This window comes from Hylaeus anthracinus, unplaced genomic scaffold (genome assembly GCF_026225885.1).
Source record: "Hylaeus anthracinus isolate JK02 unplaced genomic scaffold, UHH_iyHylAnth1.0_haploid 11981, whole genome shotgun sequence".
Lineage (NCBI taxonomy): Eukaryota > Metazoa > Arthropoda > Insecta > Hymenoptera > Colletidae > Hylaeus > Hylaeus anthracinus.
This window is the reverse complement of record NW_026534329.1, coordinates 8,226,429-8,236,187: the sequence shown is the minus strand read 5'-3', so window position 1 is coordinate 8,236,187 and position 9,759 is coordinate 8,226,429. Positions and strand designations below refer to the sequence as shown.

General features: G+C 36.1%; 1 protein-coding gene across 2 annotated transcripts in view; it reads left to right on the top strand.

Annotated features, from left to right (window-relative positions):
- LOC128885435 (protein qui-1) overlaps window positions 1-9,759 on the top strand; it is a 38,381-nt gene that overhangs the window by 15,739 nt on the left and 12,883 nt on the right. For both annotated transcript variants that reach the window (XM_054139484.1, XM_054139483.1), the window contains exons 4-11: window positions 340-419; window positions 1,229-1,351; window positions 2,213-2,355; window positions 3,743-3,900; window positions 4,833-5,222; window positions 6,377-6,787; window positions 7,616-7,962; window positions 8,800-9,330. In XM_054139484.1, the coding sequence (XP_053995459.1) occupies window positions 340-419; window positions 1,229-1,351; window positions 2,213-2,355; window positions 3,743-3,900; window positions 4,833-5,222; window positions 6,377-6,787; window positions 7,616-7,962; window positions 8,800-9,330 (2,183 nt within the window). The remainder of the gene's footprint in view (window positions 1-339; window positions 420-1,228; window positions 1,352-2,212; window positions 2,356-3,742; window positions 3,901-4,832; window positions 5,223-6,376; window positions 6,788-7,615; window positions 7,963-8,799; window positions 9,331-9,759) is intronic.

The following is a 9,759-nucleotide window of genomic DNA, read 5'->3' as shown; positions in this document are numbered from 1 at the left end:
TAAATTCTTAAATTCTTAAATTCTTAAATTCTTAAATTCTTAAATTCATAAATTCTATCACATTTGAGTAAGATATACTTTTAGTATCCGCGGAAGAAAACATAATACCTTCTATTTGCAAAAAGTATTGGTATATTTCTACATATGAAAATTAAAAATTTACGAAAAATAGAATCATTTATTGATCGATTATTTTACCTTCTAGTATTGCATGTGGGGAACGAATACTTTATCCAAAATAATTGAATTGATTTGAAATTCGTTTCTTAAATATTACATTTAAAAATAAGGGTGTCTTTCTTATGTTACGTTGCCACAATCTTGTTTAAATATTTACAGAATTTGTAGAGGAGAGGAAGCAGTTACTGGAGCTCGTTGGACCAGAATTACAATCGATATATGATTGCATGGGAATCGAGGTTCGTAAATAACTAAGTTTGTTTAAATAATTTTGACAAATAACTTTGTTCTTACGATATTTGACGTCAGCTTATAGAGTACGATAAGACGGAATTTTTTTATATTTACAGTGTATTCGTACCACATTTTAATTTCTAAATTATTTAGAGATTTTATTGCATGCTGTAATAAATAACTTTTCATTAAATTATACGTCTTTTATAAAAACGTAAATTTTCACGTTATATTGAACATTAGGAAAATGAAAAATATAAATGTAATATAATTTTGGATTTCTAACATTGGGATGATTCTTGCTGAGTTTGATTTTTAGGCACTTTTGGGATCATAACTAAATTCTGAAATTCATAAATTCTTGAATTCCGAAATTCTGAAATTCCGAAATTTTTTAATACTTAAATTCCGAAATTTCAGAATTCTAGAATTATTAAATATTTAAATTCTGAAATTCCGAAATCCCGAAATTCTTAAATATTTAAATTCTGAAATTCTGAAATCCCGAAATTCTTAAATATTTAAATTCTGAAATTCCGAAATTCCGAAATTCTGAAATTCTGGAATTCTTACATACTTGAATTCTCTAATCTCGAAATTCTGAAATTCCTAAATACTTAAATTCTGAAATTCCGAAATTCTGAGATTCTGAGATTTTTAAATTCTTAATTAGTTCCAAAAATAAAAATTGAAAACTTAAAGGTTCCTTAAAGTTAAAGGGTTAACTAGCGAAATTTACATAATATTTACATACGTTGGTGTTTTCCACGTTAGCGTACACAATATAATCATTAACGGATGAATAATTACGTAGGTTCTCTTGGTGGACATGCAATACGCAACGAACGTAAATCCTGATAGAAATCCATTCTTAGCTGAACATTTTTATAACGAAATACACGCCGCTTATCAACACTCGAGGGGCTGTTTTTTACTGGTGAGTTTGGAAATTATTTATAATTAGTGTGTGACTCGTGACAATGCAGATTTTGTTTGGTATAGAATCGTAGAACATTAACTAAAAAAGGTTGCATGGGGAATATCATCAAAATTATATCGCGTTTGGTCTCATTTTAATCAGAAAAATGTCAGGAATATGATGGTAAAAGTTTCACAATAAAAAAGTGAATAATAAGAAAGGTTTTACCGTTGCCATTAAATTTTCTCACCGAGTAATCCGATCCCGGATTATGTTACACTGCTCAGCGATCGAATTCCTGGTCCCCTTAAGAGGTATACCTCGCACAGGTGGGGATGATTTATGTGCATTTATGGTAGAAATATTTGTGCATTTATAGAAACTTTACTGTATCAACAATTACAGAAATTAAAATTAAGGAATGAGTTATTTTACAAAATATTGAGCACTAACGAAATGGTGCTACTTTGAATCTACTACTACGTAGTCGATATTCCACGCCTTTTTTTCACTTCATGGTGCCGTAAAAGAAACAGTTTATAATATTTTAAACATTTGAAAAAAGGAAACAATGTTTAGAATTTAAAAAGTGCTACATTGCTTAGATATTTTATATATTTTTGCATTTATCGTAGAGAAATTTTGTGCATTTATGGAGACCTGACTGTAATCAGACTGATGAATCGTTAAATAAAACAATATTCTACGGAAAGTGACGTAAAGTTTTTTTTACAAAATATTGAGTTTATAATATTTTAAACATTTAAAAAAAAAACAATGTTTAGAATTTAAGAAGTTATTAAACAATTAGTATACACAAGAGTGCCACCTGCTAAAATGTGTCATTTATAATCAAATACTGAAATTATGTTGTTTAAGCTGTTGGTGGGAGATGAGTACAACGTCGGATGGTGTCCGACAAAATTTAGCGTCGACAGTTATGAGATTCTCTCTAGTCGTTGCTCTGTAATGGAAGAGCATTATGTGCGCGATGGCGATTGGTATATCCTGAAGGCTGGCAGGTACTTGCGTTTTATTATGACGTTTTATAGAAGTCGACTGGAAATGACGAGGACGTGAGAGTGGGCAATAAAAGTGGTTGACTTTAATACTTACAAGGGACGGTCAGGGTCATGCTCTCGTTTTTTGAATCACACCATATAGAAGTTGTAATACACATGTAGTATAACAAAACTCTCACGTGTTTTTGTAGAACGGGCCTTGGTTTTCGAGATATTTTGATTTAAAATTTGATACGCATCTTGTAATATAATTCTGTGAAACTGCAATCAAAGAATGATCGGTGGGTGAGTGGTTGAGTACAAGCTTGTCACGCCGTCGACCAGGGTTCGAATCTTCGTAGTTGTGGTAGGTTTTTTTTCCATTGTTTACTGATTTTTAATCCTAGAACAACATTTCTGATACTTTATGTATTTTTTTTTTTGTATACAGGGTGTCTCAAAAGTCGGGGAGGAGCCGGAAATGGGGGGTAGCTGAGACGATTCTGAACAACAATTTCCTTTGCAAGAATGTCGGATGGGGCTTCGTTAAGGAGATATTAAGAGAAAACCCCGACCAATCACAGCGCGCGTAGACCGTTGGAGCGGCCGCGGTAGCGAAGGCTACGCGCTAGGTCGATGCTTCGATGCACGTCGAGTCACTTGTTCGCGTGCAAGCGCGGCCGCCAGCGCGTAGCCTACGCTACCGTGGCCACTCCAACGGTCTACGCGCGCTGTGATTGGTCGGGGTTTTCTCTTAATATCTCCTTAACGAAGCCCCATCCAACATTTTTGCAAAGGAAATTGTTGTTCAGAATAGTCTCAGCTACCCCCCATTTCCGCCTCCACCCCGAGTTTTGGGACACCCTGTATATGTCGCATATTTTTTTGTACCATTATTCTGAAACGTGTATTTATAAACAATATATTCTAATCTTTATCGACGAATGTAAAAAATATGCGACATATATACAAAAAAAAAATACATAAAGTAGCAGAAATGTTGTTCTAGGATTAAAAATCAGTAAACAATGGAAAAAAAAATGTACCACAACTACGAAAGATTCGAACCCTAGTCGACGGCGTGACAACCTTGTACTCAACCGGTCAACCACCAATCACTCTTCGATTACGATTTCATAGAATTGAATTACTAGATGCCTGTCAAATTTTTAATCAAAATATCTTGAAAACAAGGGCTTATTCTGAAAAAACCCATTAGGGTTTTGTTATACTAAATGTGTACTACAATTTCTATATAGTGTGGTTCCAAAAGTGAGATCATGACTCTGACAGTCTTCATTAAAACAGAATACTTTTGTCGTTCTTGTCTTTCCTGGCTCATTCAGCCTGTTCTTTAACTACCAACATTTCTCTACTAATATATTCATTTATTATAAATAATTTACAGACTGGGGACAGCAAGCACCAGTTGGCAAAGCGAGGAACCAAAACTGAGAGAAACCTTAAAGAAAGCTGCGGAATCTATTGTTTCTGAAAAATGTGATAACGAAGAAATCAGAAACATATTGAAAAGCAGCGCTGAGAGACAACTCGAGTATGCCTTAGGTAAATTAATAATAAAAATGATTCTTTCTAAATTTGTATAGAGTCGACAAAATACTGAAACATTCCCGCTACTTTTTAACATAAATTTGAAATTTGTTGGTTATATTATACGACATCTATATTTACCACTTTTAATACACGAATACGTGTATGTGTATCACTTTGATATAAAATAGAATAATTTTCCGAAAACTCAGTTAAATGCTACGTGAAATCTGTTATAACATGTTAAATTCTTCTTTTTATGAAGCTAATAATAATTTTAACCGTTAAAGTTTCTTCATTTTTGGTAGTTTCATTCTCCTCTAAACTTATTAAATAATTTTGTACAATTCTATTATATGTATATGTAGTACACTGATATGTATATATCATATTTATCATAAATATACATCATATTTATTTCATTAACATAGACTTATTGAAGTGTAATGCAAGTTTCACATGGTGGTCTAAGACTTTTGCACAATACTATACAGGGAATCCCAGGATTAGTGTAGAACTGGAAAGAGGTGGAGATAGCTGAGACGATTCTGAACAAAAATTTCCTTTGCAAAAATGTCACATATTGCTTCGTTTTTGAGTTATTAATGAAAAACTATGGACCAATCACAGCGCCCGAGTAGCGCACGCTCAGCCGCGAGAGCTTAGGCTCGAGCGAGGATTGGATGGTTACGTCAGGTCGGGGCGTGGCTAGTTGAGCGCGCGCTACTCGGGCGCTGTGACTGGTCGGTGGTTTTTCTTTAATAACTCAAAAACAAAGCAACATACGACATTTTTGCAAAGGAAATTTTTGTTCAGAATCGTCTCAGTTACCTCGTCCAATCGTCCCAGTTCCGGTTCTTACACTAATTCTGGGACACCCTGTGTATCTAAATTCGAGAAAAATGCTGGCAGGTTTTAAATTTTACATTGTTATTATTTTTGTTCAGGGTTAGATGAATCACGAGAAGGTATCATGGCTGTGATACGCACATGGAAAGGCAGGAAGAGTTCAAAGGGAGCGACGTCGCTGAAATCTCTTATCGCGAATAATCTACCGCCAGACAATATAATCAACGTAGAAGTAGATCCGAAGACGTGTGGGATCAATCCTGACAGAGTTCACAAGGGTTACTTGTCGCATCTTTGTCGTTTGGTCGTCAACCGACTTCAGATACTTGTCAACGCCTCCATTGAAGAGCATCCCGAGATAAAGAGTAAAAAGAAGATGGTGCAAGAAATTTATGCGGAGAGTTTGATGCATCTTGCGCTCCTAAGGGAAATCAAACCCTGCGATGAGAATGAACATGTTGAACGTATCAAGGCGCTTCTAATTTCTGGTAAAAATTCAAGCATTATTTCTAAAATATTACGTAGAATTTCCAATTTCATGTTTAGAATATGCAATCGATATTCCACATTTGAGTATTTAAATATTCGAGTGTTTGAGTCCTGAATGCTTCGACATAGTCACATTCAAAAGTCTAATTGAAAACTTCGAGTACAGTCTTACTGCTCTCACACACGTCCATAATAAATCAATATACAGGGTGTTCCAAAAATGTTGTAACACATTGAAAGAGGTGGTTCGGGAGGTGATTTGAAACAACTTTTTCCTTAGCGAAAATGTTGTCCAAGACTTCGTTGAGGAGATATTAACAGAAAACACTGACCAATCAGAGCGCGAGTATGCCGATGGACCGCCCGCGGTGGGCGTGGCTACGCGCTAGGCAGCTGCGCTCATACGTTACCGCTGGCGGTCCACCGGCTACTCGCGCTCTGATTGGTCGGCGTTGAATTTTGTAATTCTCATACCAAATTTGTGATTTGCAAGCCAAATAACTCATAAATACCAAATTTCATGAATATCTAATAAGTGTTTAATATACAAGTCGGCCATATTGGATCCGCCATTTTGAATTTTGTAATTCTGATACCAAATTCACAATTTGCAAGCCAAATAACTCATAAATACAAAGTTTCATGAATATCCAATAAATTTATAGTATACAAGTCGGACATATTAAATCCGCCATTTCGAATTTTGTAATTCTGATATTACATTTGTAATTTGCTAGACAAATAACTCAGTTTTCCGTTAATATCTTCTCAACGAAGCCTCGGACAACATTTTCGCTAAGGAAAAAGTTGTTTTAAATCATCTCCTGAACCACCTCTTTCCAACCTCTTACAACATTTTTGGGACACCCTGTATAACTATTGAAGATCCTATGTGGCAAAAGATAAGCAAAGGAAAAATAAAAAAAAGTCATTAAAAGAAAAAGAGAAATTGGAAAGAGCAAACACATAGTGGTAAAATAGGAGACTCAGTTGCCATTCACCTTAAAAAATAAACGAAAAGGATTATATCACACTACTCGCTGCCCGAGTGTCAAGGGTGGGGATAGTCGCCTTGCATTTACCCTGTCTGTACTTCTAGGATGTACAACGAATGCGTTAATGTAGCAACGTATTTGTTTCGAATATTCAACAGGTAAATCACAGAAGCATACACCAATACTGATCAAAGGGGGCATGTATTCTGGCAAATCAGCGCTGCTTTCAAGAATTTATATGGACGCTTCGTTGTGGTTGGATTGTGCAACATTCAAGGTTGTTCGTCTCTGCACTTCAACCCCTAGGTCGGCTTACAGTCTAGAATTATTTCGAGTGCTCTGTCAACACATTGGTTTCCTATCTGGTTTATTGGATGGTAATCTTCCCAAAGACGCTTCGTTCGATCCCCTTTATTTGAACAACTGGTTCGGACAAATCATGAGACGAATCGAAGAGGAACCGCTGAAAGAACAGTTGTTGATTCTTATCGATGATATTCATCGATTGCATCCGTTGGAATGCAACATAGTTGCCGCTCTGTCGTGGCTACCGTTATATTTGCCAGCAGGTAACGTAGTAAAACAGTTAATTTAACGAGTTGAACGAAGAATTCATCATCAGAGTGTCCTGCATTACTATTAAAAATAACTGAGTTACCGAACAAGTATTCCACTCATCGAGTCTTATCAACAGGGTACTCTATATTACCGATTAATCTGTATTATCGACGGAGTACTCTATATTACCAAATCTTATCGACAGAGTGCACCACATTACTGTGAAAAGTTAAAAGTAAACTACTAGGGTGTTTAAAAAAAAATGTTTGTCACCCAAACAGGGTCAAGAGTTTTATTTAGATATAAAAATAAGCCTGTTAAAACTTCAGCTCTGAATATTAACATTAAGAGATTCCGCATCGCACTTTTCTATTTTCAAATTTTAACAGACTTATTCTTATACCTAAATAAAGCTCTTGACTCTGTTTGGGAGACAAATAAATTTTCTTTTTAACACCCTAGTAAATATTCAGTACTTTCCACAATAATGTGGTGCACTCTGTCGATAAGATTCGGTAATACAGAGTACTCCGTCGATAAGACAGATTATATCCGTCGATAATACAGATTAATCGATAAATGAAACTTTTGACCCCGTATGAGAGAAAACAAAAATGTTTGTTGATATACCCTAATGTTTATGCATTTATGGCAAATGAATATATGAGGAAATATATGAAACTGTGCACAAATAAAAAAATATATAAAATATCAACAATACACACGTTACACCGTATAAAAGAAGATACACTTCCATTTAAATTAGAATTACTTCTCTCTATCTGTGTGAATATAAATTTGCAGAAACATGCAAAGTCTAGTCATAATATTCATTATAGGAGTGCACTTGGTAGTAACAACTGCTGTCCCGCCGGAGATGTTGCGTCTCGCGCCCGCGCAGAAGGAAATATTGCGCAGCAGTGAAATCCTAGTCGAACCTCAAGATCCAGGTCCCGGTTCACCTGAAACCGAAAATGTATTCGACGTATTAGAGGAACTCGTAGGCGAGACAGCCGCCAATAGAATTGGCGCCATATTGGCTTGCACGGAATACGGTTTCTCTGAAACAGAAATTCTCGAGGCGATCATGCAAACTACGGACGACGGACCCTCGTCGCTTGAGGACGGACTGTTTAATTTTTCAACTTGGTGCTTGGTCAGAAGGACACTCGACGAAAGTCTCAGGGTAACTTTAATCATATTTCATTGCTAACAAAATTGCCATTCTTATGTACACTCTACAAGTCGGCCATATTAGATCCGCCATTTTGAATTTTGTAATTCTGATATCAAATTCATAATTTGCAACGTGAATAACTCGAAAATACCAAGTTTCATAAATATCCAATAAATGTATAATATACAAGTCGGCCATATTAGATCTGCCATTTTGAATTTTGTAATTCTGATATCAAATTCATACTTTGCAACGGGAATAAACTTAGAAATGCCAAGATTTATGAAAACCTAATAATTATTTTAATATACATGTCGGCCATATTGGATTCACCATTTTGAATTTTGTAATTCTGATACCAAATTCATAATTTGCGAGTCAAATAACTCATAAATACCAAGTTTCATGAATATCTAATACGTGTTTAATATACAAGTCGGCCATATTAGATCCGCCATTTTGAATTTTGTAATTCTGATATCAAATTCATAATTTGCAACGTGAATAACTCGAAAATACCAAGTTTCATGAAAATGTAATGGCTTTTTAATATACATGTCGGCCATATTGGATCCGCCATTTTGAATTTTGCAATTCTGATATAAGATTCAACGTTCGCTGCTCAAATAACTCAAAAATAGCAAGTTTCATGAAAATCCAATAAATATATAATATACAAGACGGTCATATTAGATCCGCCATTTTGATTTTTGTAATTCTGCTATCAAATTCACAATTTGCGACCTAAACAATCACTTTGCAACGTATCCTAATTGGAATGATGAACAGTGGTCCGTAGATAACGTCAAACATGTTAATATCGACAACGAATGTTCCATATTCAAGGTTCGCGTGATGAGTGGAATGCTACTATTTAGTTGGCGGCATCCGATTCGCGATCTAGCTCGAAAGAAATATTTTCTCAACCACGAGACTCTGAAGAGCTACGATGGAGAAGCTGCGAATCTTTTCTTTTGGGAAGACTTCGATCTCAAGGATGACAAATCATCGCCGGAAGTGGAAACTCCGAAGAAGGAGACGCCTTATCAAAGTAGACCAGTATCGCAGGATAGAGCGTACAACCTAAGGCACGTCGAGGAAGCTTGGTTGCACCTACTTCAAGCCGGCGATGTGGAGCATCTGAAGAAACTAGCCGTTTGCGCGTTCGATTTCCTTCTTGCGGCCGTGCAAATGATTTCCGTCAGTTACGTGAGATGCGTTTTGGAGCATTCACGGAGGTACCTTCTCGAGAGGGACTTGGAGTTAGTTTATTACACTGTGAGAAAGTCCAACGATATCTTAACAAGAGATCCCCTGCAACTTGCAGCACAACTTATTTGCTGGCTAAGACCTGTGGCTGAAGATGGAAGCGATTTGGTGAGTTCTTGGCATTGTTTACGACATAATTGGGAAACATGGCTCACAAGGCATGCTTTTCTTTCTGTATAACAGTAACGAGCAGTAATCTGATTGTTTCTTTTAACTCAAGGAGGATAACTTAACACTTTACCGACTGGTAGTTGATTAATCGACTTTTTGTCTCCAACTCTTACCGACCGGTAGTCGATTTATCGACTTTCTGCCCCCAACGCTTACCGACCGGTAACTGCTATGGCAACTAGCAAGTATTTGTTACTTTGCATTGAGATACAAGTTGCTTTACTCTGTAAGCTCTCGTATTTTTATACAATTCCCGGTACCAGGGAAGATTTGCTGCCGAGCGGACGGTGAGATAGGATCTTGAACCGCTAGCGGTCGATAAAGTGTTAAGAAGGTATTCTACTCTAGAGCCTCAATTTTTACTTC